This window comes from Pseudopipra pipra, chromosome 12 (genome assembly GCF_036250125.1).
Source record: "Pseudopipra pipra isolate bDixPip1 chromosome 12, bDixPip1.hap1, whole genome shotgun sequence".
NCBI classification, from domain to species: Eukaryota; Metazoa; Chordata; class Aves; order Passeriformes; family Pipridae; genus Pseudopipra; species Pseudopipra pipra.
The window spans coordinates 4688902-4701970 of NC_087560.1; the positions used below are offsets into that span (position 1 = coordinate 4688902).

The 13069-nt window shown below is 57.2% G+C and overlaps 1 protein-coding gene across 2 annotated transcripts; it reads right to left on the reverse strand.

Moving 5' to 3' along the window:
• Positions 1–1162: 1162 nt before the first annotated feature.
• Positions 1163–12223, reverse strand: CD276 (CD276 molecule). 2 transcript variants are annotated; one of them, XM_064668554.1, is made up of 8 exons: positions 12105–12223; positions 9401–9533; positions 7723–8073; positions 7039–7335; positions 5390–5530; positions 3810–3851; positions 3371–3406; positions 1163–2218 (listed from the first exon to the last, which is right to left on the reverse strand). In XM_064668554.1, exons 2-8 carry the CDS (start codon positions 9435–9437, stop codon positions 2196–2198), a joined length of 927 nt encoding a protein of 308 aa, XP_064524624.1. In that variant the 5' UTR covers positions 9438–9533; positions 12105–12223; the 3' UTR covers positions 1163–2195. The 2 variants fall into 2 exon arrangements, with proteins under 2 accessions (XP_064524624.1, XP_064524623.1); XM_064668553.1 differs by lacking the exon at positions 12105–12223 and adding an exon at positions 9656–9784.
• Positions 12224–13069: the final 846 nt, after the last annotated feature.

The following is a 13069-nucleotide window of genomic DNA, read 5'->3' on the forward strand; positions in this document are numbered from 1 at the left end:
CCTTCCCAGCTGCCAGGTTCACCATTAGCCAGGAGCAGGTGGAGAAGGATCTGGGGGCTTTCAGGAATGGAAAAAAACCCACGGCTGTCCAGCCTCATCCCTGCCTGGGCCTCATCACATAGGATTAAGAAGAGGATGGATGGTTTCCTCCCCCAAAAAATCCATCACCTGGACAGCCCCAAAAGCAGGATGGCACCTGGGGACAAGAGGGACAACTGAGCTCCTTCTGGGGTGCTTTATCCCAGGCCAAAGCACAGCACATCCTCCCAGGAACAGCAGCTCACACTTCAGAAGGGTTCATCACCCTGGAGCCACCTAAGGAATGTTTTCCCTGGGCTTCCACAGCTAATTATGATTTTCTCCCTCACCAGCCTCAAGAGCTGCTTTCCCTGCATAGCCCAGGCTGCATTTTGCAAAAAAACCCCTCAAATCTGCCCAAATAAAAGCCCCAGGAAGCTCCCAGCCGGAGCAGACATCCCCAGGGATGCTGTGGCACCATCTCGGGACCTTCAACGATGTCCCAGACGTGGGGACAACTCATCCCACTGCCCGCCAAGGACGAGTTACCCGAGGGGTGGTTAATGGCTTCATTCCCCCAGCCCAGTGCTGGGCACTAAATAATATTAATGGCACCTCCTGGCTCCTCGTTAAAACCTGTGCTGGCACTTAATTCAGGCCGTAGATCAAACCCCTCAATGAAATCACCATCCATCCTCTCCCTAATCAGAGGCTGAGATCAGCACACGTTCCCTCGTCTCGCCTTCAGGAATATTTTCCTATTGGAATGCAGAGCTTGGCTTCATGACGGGGAAGGACAACTAAAAATAGTCCCTCACAGGTGATTTAGGGAGGTCCCTTCCCCACCAGGCCCTGTCAGAACCCTCTTGCATCCCAGCGCTGGGATTAACCAGCCTGAATTCTGGAGCCATCTCGGAAAGATGACAGCATCCCTTCGGGATTTTCCTCTTTATTCCACTGCTTGAGGGATGAGAATAAAGCAGAGGGATGAGGGCAGGCATTGGCCGTTTGCTCCCCGTGCTTGGGGATGGATGAGGGCAGCTCAGGTGGGGTTAAAAGGGGAACATGAAGGTTTTGCTCTGGGAATTCCAATCTTCAGACTATTTATGTCCAAAGCTGCATCCCAGAGACCACAATGAGCCCGGAAAGCATTGGCCAAAACAACCCCAAATTTATTTGTCAAGGCACAATAATCCCTTCAGATTCTGGACTTTAAATAATGACTAAAACCAGCAGAAGAGCCATCGGGGACTTCTCCACCCCTGGAGCAGGACCAGGGACGCGCCACCTCGTTCACCCCGGCAGTTTGGGTGCCCCCACGCCCCCAGCAGCAACAGGAGGACCCCCAGGACATGCACGAGGGCAAAACCCCATGATCTCATGGGAAAAACGGGTGCTCAACCCCACACACTGGCCAGGTTTGGCCCAACCAGTGCTTCAGCCCCCAAAGCATCAGCTCTGTCACCACAGGGAGGACAGCAGGGCCTCACCTGGCCAGCAGGTGCCCCCCAAGGCCTGCCCTTCCCCAAAAAACCCCAAGTCCTAGGCAGGAGATCACCACCCCAATGGGATTTTGCATTTAAGGCAAAAATATAAGTCCAGTGGGAACCACAGTGTTGCAAAGTGAAAAAATAATTATCCCCACACGCCCCTGGAGTGGTGCCTCCAGGGGGGCCAAGAGCACCATGCCTGGGGACCCCTGGGTCCCACCCATCTTCCCGGAGCCTCCAGGGCTCCAGCAGTCATTCCCAGGGACCTTGCTGAGCCCATCAGCGCTCTCAAGGCCTCTGGACTTGGGAAGGGCAGTTAAATGTGCCCTGGAAGGCACCTGGAAGGTGGCTGGCTCAGCTGTGGCCACGAGGGAGGAGGCGCAGGGGGTGCCTGGGGGAAGGGGTGATGCTGGTTGTTCTCAGCCCCCCGTGGGGATGGACAGGGAAGATCCTCCATCCCACACACCCCATCCCTGGGAGGGACACACCAGCCTTCAGAGCTTGCCAGGGATAAAGAGATGCAGCCTCTTTGCAGCCCCAGGGCACCCCAAAGACACGGTCAGGGAGGGAGGAAGGTGAGGGGACCCGGGATGAGGGGTGGCAGCAGGTCCGTGTCCTCCCAGGGGACCTGGACCTCGTCCCCACTGGGGACATCTCAGCTGGTCCAGGGCACAGGGCACTGCCCTGTCAATCAATTTCTTGCTCGTTATCTGGGAAGAAAAAAAAAAAGACTAAATAAATAACTGACAAACATATTAAAAAAGAATAACTCACAGGTCTAACTTAATAAGTTCACTTGGTTGCAGCAGCTCTGGGCTCTCCTCGCCCAGGAAAACTGGGATCCCCACTCCCAAGGGTGATGTCAGCCTCAGGCAAATTTAGGTGTGTTTTTATCCCTTCATTCATCCTCCTGGCTAGAAATGCCCCTGCAGCCAGCAAATCCTGGGAGGTGTTATTATCCAAACTTCGTTTCTGCTGCAAAAGTGGTCAAGGAGCCAGTGGGAGATGTCTGGCACATGGGGTTAAGCAAACAGGATGCACTGGGAATGAAAAGCCAAGGGGCCAGGAAGCGGAGCACAGATGAATGAAAGAGGAAGGAAGGGTTAAATTAGCAGTGATTCACCAGCAGCAGAGGCCAAGCCTCTGATTTAATAAGAAAGGAAATAAATTAAAAGATTGAGATCTGGGGATGGGAATGAGTCGGGGAGGAGCAGGACTGACCAGGCACAGAGAGCGCTGGAGCCCAACACTGGGCTGGGAGGGGTGATGGGCTGCTGGCAGCACCGAGCCAGGAGGCTGGGAGAAGATAGAGAAAGGCAGAAATGGGAGCTGAGACACCAATTTCCATGGATTTCCACCTGAAATTCAGCACCAGTCTGCTGCTGGGGAATTCTGCATGGGGAGGGATGGAGCTCTCTGCAAGGGCAGGACCAACCCCAGCAATTCCTCTTCTCTCACCAAACCGACAGCAACACTCAAAAAACCCCCAAATTCCTCAGTGTCCAGAGCTGGTGGCAGGTGGGTTTTCCTGATCCCAAGGTGCCCCAAAAAAGGAAGGGTAAGAGAAAAGACATCCTGTGGAAGCCACTGGCTGACTCACTCCATCACTGCTGGGAGACATGAGCAGCACCCAGAGCAAGCACAGGCCAAACTGGGGTGGGAATGGGTGCTGGGAAATCACTGATCTGGGAAAATCTGATTGAGAACTGGGGTGGAAAATGACGAAAATTGAAAATACAGAGGAAAAAAAAACCCAAAATCCAACAGATGCTTTCCACATAGATCTGAGCATCACCTGAGGATGATGCTTAGGGTGAAACCTTCACCAGGGGCCAGCTCATAGTCCTGCCAAATTCACTCACCCTCTTTGCTCTCCGCGCTTTTCAGTAGCTGCAGAGCTGTGAAAAGCAAAACAGCACATGGGTCAGTCCTTCCCCCCTGCAAGGAAACACCTCCCCAGAGGAAATAAGTAAAAACCCCACTTTAGGGAACCCACCCCAATAAATTACACCAATTTCCATCACAAACCAACCCCCGGTCCCGAAATCTCCCCAGCAGAAGAGACAGCATCCCAAGCGGGGTTGCTCCTGTGCCAGCAGATAAAGGCAATCACTAGGCATATAATTAAACTGTTTGATGCCTTTTTTATCATGGGATAGACTGGCTTATCAGGGAGCTGCCAGGTGAGGGATGTGCCGGAGAAAGGGGGAGCGTGGGGGGCTGAGCACCGATGGAGGGGCAGTAAAATGCACTCCCTATATAACAAACCCTCAGGTTTATTATACGGGACCATGCACCCACCTGTCTTGGGTTCTTCCCCCTCCTCATCCTGCTCCTCCGTCCCTGCAAAAGAGCAAGACAGAGTGTGGGAAACGTGCCAGGGCCCACCCTGAACCCCCCCTCCCTGGATTTTGGGGATGCCCCTTGGATCACCGGCTGCTCGGAGCAACCCGCAATCACTGCGCATCCCGGGGTTTGCTCGGGATCAGGTGCTGCTGGGCTGCTGGGGGTGCTCAGGGAGGTGACTGGCATCCACCTGCACCAGCACCCCATGGGGGTATTCCCCCAGCACACGCTGTGCCAGTGTGGCACATTCCCTACAAGCGAAGCAGGAAAAGGCACAGCTCCAGGCGACGCAGCGCAGCCGTCGCATCCCTATTTATAGCACGGCTGCCATCTGGAGCAACGCTCAGTGAGGGGCTTAGCGGGACACCACGGATCCCCCGGCACCTCCAGGATACCCCACCACCGAGGGATGAGCATCCCCCTCCTACAGCACCCACCAGGCTGCCACCTTGGAGCCCGGGAGCTTTTACACCCCATGGGCAAGTCCTGCCACGCTGCCGTTCCCAGCAGGAAAGCCCAGCAAAAATCACTGTTCCCATGAGCCTGGCAGCCACAGGAGGCAGGAAGGGTCCCTGCCTGGCTTCTGGCTGAGCAAGAGCCACGGCAAAAAGTTATTCCTGAGGGTGGGTGTGCAGCCATCAGTGGAAAACATCACGGGGTGGGAGCTGTGTCTTGATGCTAAAGGACTGAGGTCAGCTGGCCCCAGGCCACGGCTGAGCGTCACGGCCCTGAAAATCCCCTGGCTGAGGAGAAAATTCTCTGTACAGAGGGAAAAATATTACATATATATATAAAAAAATACATCTATAACTTCTGCAGATGTTTTCCTAGAGAAAAAAACCCCTCTGTCCCCACTGCTGGGGACACAGACAGCCAGGGATCACGGTGGCATTGCTTCCAAGGTCCTCCCTGGCAGGGAGAGGAGTGAAGCAGGAGCCCCCGGGGAGGGAGACTGTGAGTCCCGGCCCCGCAGAGTGATGTCGGCAGGGAAAGGCTTTGGCAAAGTGAATGCCTTGGGAGGCAGCGAGAGAAAACAACCGGGAACGCCAGCAAAGCTGCTTCCTCGGCCATTTTCGGAGCACGGCAGCTTTTTAAAGCAACAACCTCCCCCTTTTTGTGCAAACATGTCTCCATAAATAAAAAAAACAACCCAAACAGGAGGAGGATGCAGGAAACAAGAGCACAGAGCATCTCTCTTATGCTATTTCTACGGTGCTAAGTGCTAGAGGCACCTCCCTGGAGGAGATGCTCCTGGCTGTGGGTATCAGACACACAGAGGATGCTCAGAGCAGGAAAAGGGGGAGACAGGCTGGGTGGGAGGAAAACCAGGTGTATGTTTGAAAGAGCTGTCTGCAGCCAGCACGGGCTCTGTGGCCCAGATCTGCTGGTGCCACTGCCCCCAGCATCCCTTCATCCCTTAAAAGCCGCCACCACCAAGGCAAACCTGTGCTGGTGAACACTTGTCCCAGCTCCCCCCATTCCATCACCCTCGGCAAACCATTCCCCCTTTCTGGGGGAAGGAGCTGGCCCAGTACCTGCGTTTTCCTCCTCTTCCTCGCAGCTCTCCCGGATTTTCTTGTGGCACACGTAGGCCAGGACGACGAGCAGCCCCAGGACGCAGATGGCGAGTCCCACCGTGACCCAGAGCGCGGCGGCGGGGAAGGCGAGGTGCTGGCCTTGCAGGGGAGGGGGGACACAACACCTGGGTGAGCACCACTGCCCAGCAAGGGAACGTGTGCCCCACACCAGGACCCCGCGGTGCCGGGGACACGTCCCCGTGGAGGGAGTTGGCGGCACAAGGGTGGCTTTGGAAGGCAAACCATCGGTGCACAGAATTATGGCCTCCCCCAGCAGGCCTGGATCCGGCAGGGAAGCAGCAGGTTGAGTCACTCCCTAAAATACTTCATTAAATCTTTATATAATTCCACTCATAAATTTGACTGCAGGCTGACCCTTCCCTTGCTAAGAAGCTCAGGAGAAGCATCAGATGATCCTGCACCTGCTCCCTTTCCCCTGTCATCTCATGCCAGGGGGGCACAAAGGATGGGAATACCTTCCCCAGGGTCTTAGAATTATAGAGTGGCCTGGGTTGGAAGGCACATTAAAGCTCACCTCATTCCACCCCTTGCCACGGGCATGGACACCTTCCACTAGCCCAGGTTGCTCCAAGCCCCATCCAACCTGGCTTTGGACACTTCCAGGGATGAGGCAGCCACAGCTTCTCTGGCCAACCTGTGCCAGGGCCTCACCATCCTCACAGGGAAGAATTCCTTCCCAATATCCCATCTAACCCTGCCCTCTGGCAATCTCAATACATTGCCCCTTGTCCTGTCACTCCTGGCCCTTGTCCAAAGTCCCTCTCCATATTTTTGGGGGTTCCTTCAGGAACTGGAACAACATGGCAGGGACCACCAGGGCTCAGGGGATATCTCCTGGAGTGCTGGAAATCCAATTTTTCCCCATATTACTGCTCCTTCTCCAAATACAGTCTTGCCCCAAGCCCTGCCCCTTCACAGATGTCACCCCAAGGTTGACCTTTTTTTTGCATGCTCAGGAGCCCACCCAAAAGCCACCCCCCTGTCCCCAACCAGCAGCATCCATGCAGGTTTTCCTGCAAGAGTTTGGTGCATCCAGCTAGAAAGTTTATGCTCCACCAAGGATTCACCTCCCTAACCAGCAAATGCCGTACCAAGAGTAATTAAACACTAATTAATGCTACTGGGGAGGGCAAGAGGTTATAAGGAGCTTTGGGAGGGCAGCAGGCAGAGCTCAGAGTAAAGCGGTGATGCTGAGCGTGCTTGATGGATTCCTCCAGCCTGGATTCCTGAAGAAGGATTGGTGCAGCTGGGATGGAGATCCCCAAATTTAGAGCACCCCATGGCAACGGGCTAAGGAGAAGACACCTGCTGATGGGTTGGCACAGGGCAAGGAGCAAAGCTGGAGACTAAGAAATAAGGACACTGGTTCTTACTGGGATGCTGGTGTGGGGTGACAGGGGAGAGAGCACAGCCTCGAGTCACCCTTGTAGGTCCATGGGGTAGGTTGGTAGAGCAGGGACATAGTGTAGCAACACCCAGGGTGGCTTTGGGCCACAGTAGGGATCCCAGATCCCAGTGCCACCACGGTCACCTTCTGCAGACAGAGCCCAGCCCTTCCTTTCCCCCAGATTTGGTGGCTCACCCACCCGTGATGGTGACGGACGCGTGGCCGTGCTGCTGCAGCACCAGGTTCTGCACCAGGCAGGAGTAGGTGATGCTGGGCTCCACCAGCACCTGGAGGACGCTGTGCACATCAAAGAGACCTTCCTCGTTGGCCACCTGGGACGTGGTGATGTTCTCCGTGATGTTGCTGCCCCGGCTGTCCTGCCAGAGCACGCTGGCCTCGGGGTAGCCGCGGGAAGCGTGGCACGTCACGACGGCCAGGTCACCTGGCTTCAAGTCCTTGCTGGGCTCCAGGTGCACACTGGGCTTAGAGTAGGGAGCTGCAAGGGAAAGAAAAACCAGCATGATGTGATGGAGACAACCAAAGGATCAGGATCGGGAGCAACCCAATGAGGTTGGGCAAGTCCCAGGACAGATTCTTCCAGCTGATAAGACCAATCAGCTGACGGCTCCCCAACTTTGGATCATTTATGGCCGTGCTTCCAAGTGTTCTCTTAACTGGCAGCTTCTCCATGACGGCAGGGAAGGGACTGTAACCCGCACAGCAATATTTTGGGGAGGTGCAGCTGGTTGGTCTCTAACAGAGACCTGAATTCATGGGGAAACCACAGCCAGGGTGGAGAGAGGGGCTCCACAAAGCGTGATGGAGACCCCTTCCCGCTGGGGAGACACAACACCCAGGGACAGCCCAGCTCCCCCTGCCTCACCTGCCACCTGCAGCGTCACCGCGGCGCTGTTGTAGTCGCGGACGCGCACGAAGCAGGTGAAGCTGCCCTCGTCCGCGATCTCCACGCGCCGCAGCAGCAGGGACACGTTGCCCTGGGGCAGCTGGTCATAGAAGAGGGATGTACGGTTGGTGTAGACCCTGCCCTGGTCTTCCAGCTGGTCCCGGCCACCGGAGAACCTGTGGACCAAGCGCTTGGTGTCTGTCAGCTGCCAGATGAGGCTCAGGTCGTCCAGGCTGAAGTTGGCCTCGGGGGAGAAGGAGCAGCGCAGGGTGGCGTCCTGGCCAAAAAGAGCCACCACGGGCTCATCCGGGACCTGGATCTCCATGGCACCTACAGGAGGGTGACAAGGGCAAGAGCACGGGGTGGTGGGACCTGCAGAAGCACCTCCTTAAGCTTCCACCTGGGCAACATCTAAGCAAATGGAGGGATGCCCATGGGAGGGATCCATGGGCAGGTGGCATCTCAGGACCGTTGCCAGCCAAGCCCACCCTGCCAGGAGGGAGACAGCCCCACATCCAGCACCACACCAGGGGCACCAGTGCCTTCAGATGCCAGCCACAGGCACTGAAACCTGCACCCCTCAGGACACATAGCCTGGATTGTCTCCATGGGGAGGGAAGGTCAGAGGGTGACAGCAGTGGGGACACAGTCTCGTGTCCCCAGGATGAGCCAGCTCTAGCCAGGCTGGCAGGCACTAGATGGCACCAGTGCTCCAGCACGATGCCAATCGGTGCGCCATGGCACGGTGCCAACCTCATCCCAGTGCTCCAGCATGATGCCAACCAGTGTGCCATGGCATGGTGCCAACCTCATCCCAGTGCTCCAGCATGATGCCAGCCATGTCCCAGTCCCATGGCACAATGCCAACCCTACCACGGAGCAATACCAGCTGTGCCAGGGCTGCTGGACCTGAAGGTGGTCCTGGGGTGCCTGTTGGCACCAATGTCCCCCAAAGCAGATCCCAATCCCAAAACAGGGAGGAAAAGGGGGGAAATCTCACCTCAGACCATGGATTTACTTTATATTTCAAGCTCAGCACCGCTGCAGAACACAGCAAAGCCCTTCCCACAAATACCTCCCATGGGACGAGGGCAGCAATGAGACATTAAATTTGAGGCAAGAGACTGCATGGGGAGGATGAGGAGCTGTGGGGAAGGAGGAGGAGCTGCAGGAAGGAGTCAGGCAGGAGGAGCCCTGCCAGGGGCTGCAGATGGACAGACAGGCAGGACAAGAGCACTGGGCAGCCTGCCTGGCTCCAGGGAGACTCCAGAGTGTCACGTCTCCCTACAGCTAATAATAAATGCCAGGGGGTTTTAGGAACCAGCCTGGCCAGAATCGCTGCTGGTTGTGGAATCCAAAAGGATTCAGTCCCGACATCTCTCCCAGGTAAGTCAAAACCTTCAGGATTTATTCCTCCCCTGGCTTTGCCATTCAGCTGTAGCACGTGGAAGGAGGTGTCCCCTGCTATGAAGTGCCACCACAAGCCATAGCCAGGGTGATGCCCTGGGCAGCCAGAGGACCACAAAACAGGAAAAACGCCTTGAGGGAGCTGGCACCAGGAATTACAGGGCAAAGGCAGCTTTGTTGGGATAAACATGGCACTCAGGACATGTCCTTTGGGGTGGTGACACGCTGACCCCCCCTCAGCCCTACTCACCTGCCAGCACTCCCAGGACAAGCAGCAGGAAGAACATCCTTGGCAGAAGCAAAGTCTGGATAAGAAAGCGGGAGCAAGCACAGCCTGGGGAGTCCTCACAGGGAGCCTTCTCTCCTGGAACAAGAGCTCTGAGCTGAAGAAAAACAGAAGGAAACACTGAGATGGTGCTGGGAACCAGGGACAAAGAGCAAGAGAAGGGAGGAGACCGGCATCAGGCCGGGGATCCCACACCAGCCATCCCCACAGAGCACCCACCCCGTCACAAAACCTGGGAGGGGGTTCACCTCCAGCCTGGCACCAGCCAAAGGATTGCTGCATCCCCAGCATCGGGGAGCCGATGGAGCCGGAGGCAGCTCTTGTGCTGGAGGCGTTGGCCGGTGCCCTGGGGAAGCCACGTGAGCCTCTTCCCTTCCTCCCTGCTTCTCCTCCCCTTTGTTTCTCTCTTTCCCAGCTTTTCCCTGCAGCAGCATTGGGCTGTTACATCCCTGTCCTCCAAGAGGAGGCAACTCGCTCCCAGTGTCCAAAATTGCTAAAAACTAAACAGAAGAAGCTAAACGGGAGAGGTTTGCAGATTCCTGGCTCCGCCAGCAGCTGGAGGGCTGGGAGGTTCATCCCTGTTCAAGGCAGAAAAATCTCCGGCATGAGGTTGTCCCGAAAAGTGGGGAATAGAGCCAGAGCGTCTCAGAGCTGGATGTGGGGAGAGGTGAGGGCAAGCTGCCCGGCACCGCTGGCTACTCTGGCCGGATTCCCGAGCATCCCTCCCGGCCCTGCCAAGAGCTCGTGACCCACGTTCCTCCCTCACAGCAGAAATGAGCCCCAGATATCGCAGCCAGCAGCGCTGCTGTCGTGTCCCATCCCTGTCCCAGCACATCCCAGAGCTCCCCTGCTCCGCCCGGAGCCTTTAGCACCGACACAGCCAAGTTTGAAATAAATCAGTGTCGTGGCACCAGTTGCCTGGGGGTAGTGGGAACAACGTGGGCCATTGGCACCTTATTCCTTAAACTCCTCTCAATCAGGGAAAGGCAGCCCCGAAGCTTTGGTCAGCTTAGCTCCCACGGGGGAAACTGAGGCACGGGGAAAAACTGAGGCACGGGGAACAGGGGGTAGCTGAGGTACAGTTTTGCCCCAAGATCTCCGAGGGGCAAAATCCCCTCTCCTTCCATCCCACGCACGAGGCTCTTTGGAGAAAACAAATTATCCAGCTTTTTTCTTAAACCTGACTCTTGCCTTTTCCCAAGTGTACAAGCCCAGAGCCAGCCTTGTGCTCAATGCCAGGCAGCCGGGAAGGGAGGGAGCTGTGGCAGGAGAGGGTGATGGGGCATCACTCAGCTGCCCAGACGAGGGAAACCATGACTCATCTCCCTTGGAGTTCTTCCCTTTTCCTGGGGATGCTAAAATAAATTATATTTTACGGGTTTCGTGACCTACAAGTCCTGCCAGACCCGCTCAGAGGTGTCACGGGAAGGGGACACCCATGTCCCCAGTCCTCCTTCTGCAGTTGGGAGTCTTTCCTTTCCATGACTCAGTTTCCCCATTCCTGTGGTGTCATCCCGGGACAAAGAATGGGCTCTGTCCCAGACCTGAGTTTCTGTCATAAATTGGGATGTAAGGAACTCCACAAACACATTCCTTGGAAGAGGAATGCCCTTGTGAAGGCAAGCCAGGATGGCTGGATCCTCCAGAAACCCAAGGAATAACTAAATCCCCCCAGGAATCATACCTCATCCCTTCCCTATTTTTTATTTACTATCACAGAGCTTTTTTTTTATAATACCCACATTATCAGCTGCCAAATTATCACCCTGAGGTGTGACACTTGGCAGGAAAAAGGGATGAGGGTTCAGGGTGACACTTGGTGGCAAGAAGGGATGAGGATTTGGGGTGATACTTGGTGGGAGGATGGAATAAGGATTCGGGGTGATACTTGGTGCCTGGAAGTGACAAGGATTCAGGGTGATACTTGGCAAGAAGAAGGGATGAGGATTTGGGATGCAATACTTGGTGGTAGGAAGGGACTAGGATTTGGGGTGCGATACTTGGCAGGAGGAAGGGATGAGGATTCAGGGTGATACTTGGTGGCAGGAAGGGACAAGGATTTGGATACAATACTTGGCAGGAGGAAGGGACAAGGACTTGGGGTGATATTTGGCAGGAGGAAAGAATATAAATTCGGGGTGATACTTGGTAGGAAGGAGGGGGGTATCTCTTGTCTCAGCCCAGGGAAAAGGGGAACAACCGCTTCCCCTCGGGATTTTGTCCCACGCGTGGGGTGTGTTCAGCCCAATACACAAAATAGGGCGGTTTAAATCGGATTTCTAAGCATGCCGGGATGCCGCCTTCCCTGAATCCATACCCGCCATGGGAAGCGACGGGGCCACCGCCTGCCCCCCGGGACTGCCCGCACCGAGACGGGGGGACCCCGACACCCCCCCCAACATCCGCCGGGGCTCCCCGAGCCCCCCAGCCCCGGCTGCGCCGCGTCCCCCCGGCGGGGCTCGGCTCGGGGGGAGCCCCATTCATTCCGCCCTCCCGGAACACCGCCCGGGTCCCGCGCCCCGGCCCGCGGGAGGGGCAGCGGGGGCGGCGGCGGCTCCTCCCGCGGGGCTGCCCCGCTCCCGGCCGGACCCCCGGCACCCCCCGAGCCCCCCGGCCCCGGTGCGGTCCCAGCGCCGCCCCCGAGCCGGGCGGGCCCCCCCGCACTTACCGGGCAGCGGCGGCGGCAGCGCGGGGTCCGGGCGGCGGCCCCGGCCCGATTGGCTGCGGCTGCTTCCTGCCGGGAACGGCGCGGGAGGAGCCTGGAGCGGGACACGGGGGAGAGCGGGGCTGGGGAGCGGGGAGCTGGAACTGAGGGATCCCGGAGAGCGGGGCTGGGGGATTGGGGAACCTGGAACTGAGGGATCCGGGAGAGCGGGGCTGGGGGATTGGGGAGCCTGGAACTGAGGGATCCGGGAGAGCGGGGCTGGGGGATTGGGGTGCACAGAACTGGGAGACTGGGGAGCCTGGAATTGAGGGATTGGGGAGAGCAGGACCGGAGGATCGGGGAGAGCGGGGCTGGGGGATTGGGGAGCACTGGGCCAGGGCGATTGAGGAGCCTGGAGCTGGAGGATTGAGGAGCTGGGGGGTTGGCGAGCACGGGGCTGGGGGACTGGGGAACCTGGAGTTGGGGGATTGGGGTGCACAGGGCCGAGAGAGCGGGGCGCATTCAGCCAGGGGATTGGGATGCACGGAGCTGCGGGATTGGGGTGCGCAGGCATGGGAGTTTGGGGAGCACTGAATCAGAGGGATTGGGGTGCATGGGGCCGGGGGGCTGGGGTGCACGGAGCTGGGAGAGTTGGGGAACACCAGACTAGAGGAATGGGGTGCACAGAGCCAGAGATTATGGATTAGGGTGTCTGACGCTGGGGGATTGGGGTGCACTAAGCTGGGAGGGTTGGGGGCAGCAAGCCAGGGGGATTGGGGTGCACAGGGCTGGGGAACTGGACTGCACAGAGCCGGGAGGGTTGGGATATGTTCAGCCAGGGGATTGGGGTGTCTGCTGCTGGGGGATTGGGGTGCAGAGCTGAAAGGGTTGGGGTATACTGAGCCAGGTGATTTGGGGTACGCTGAGACAGGGCATTGGGGTGCATTCAGCCAAGGGACTGGGGTACATGCTGGGCCTGGGTATTGGGG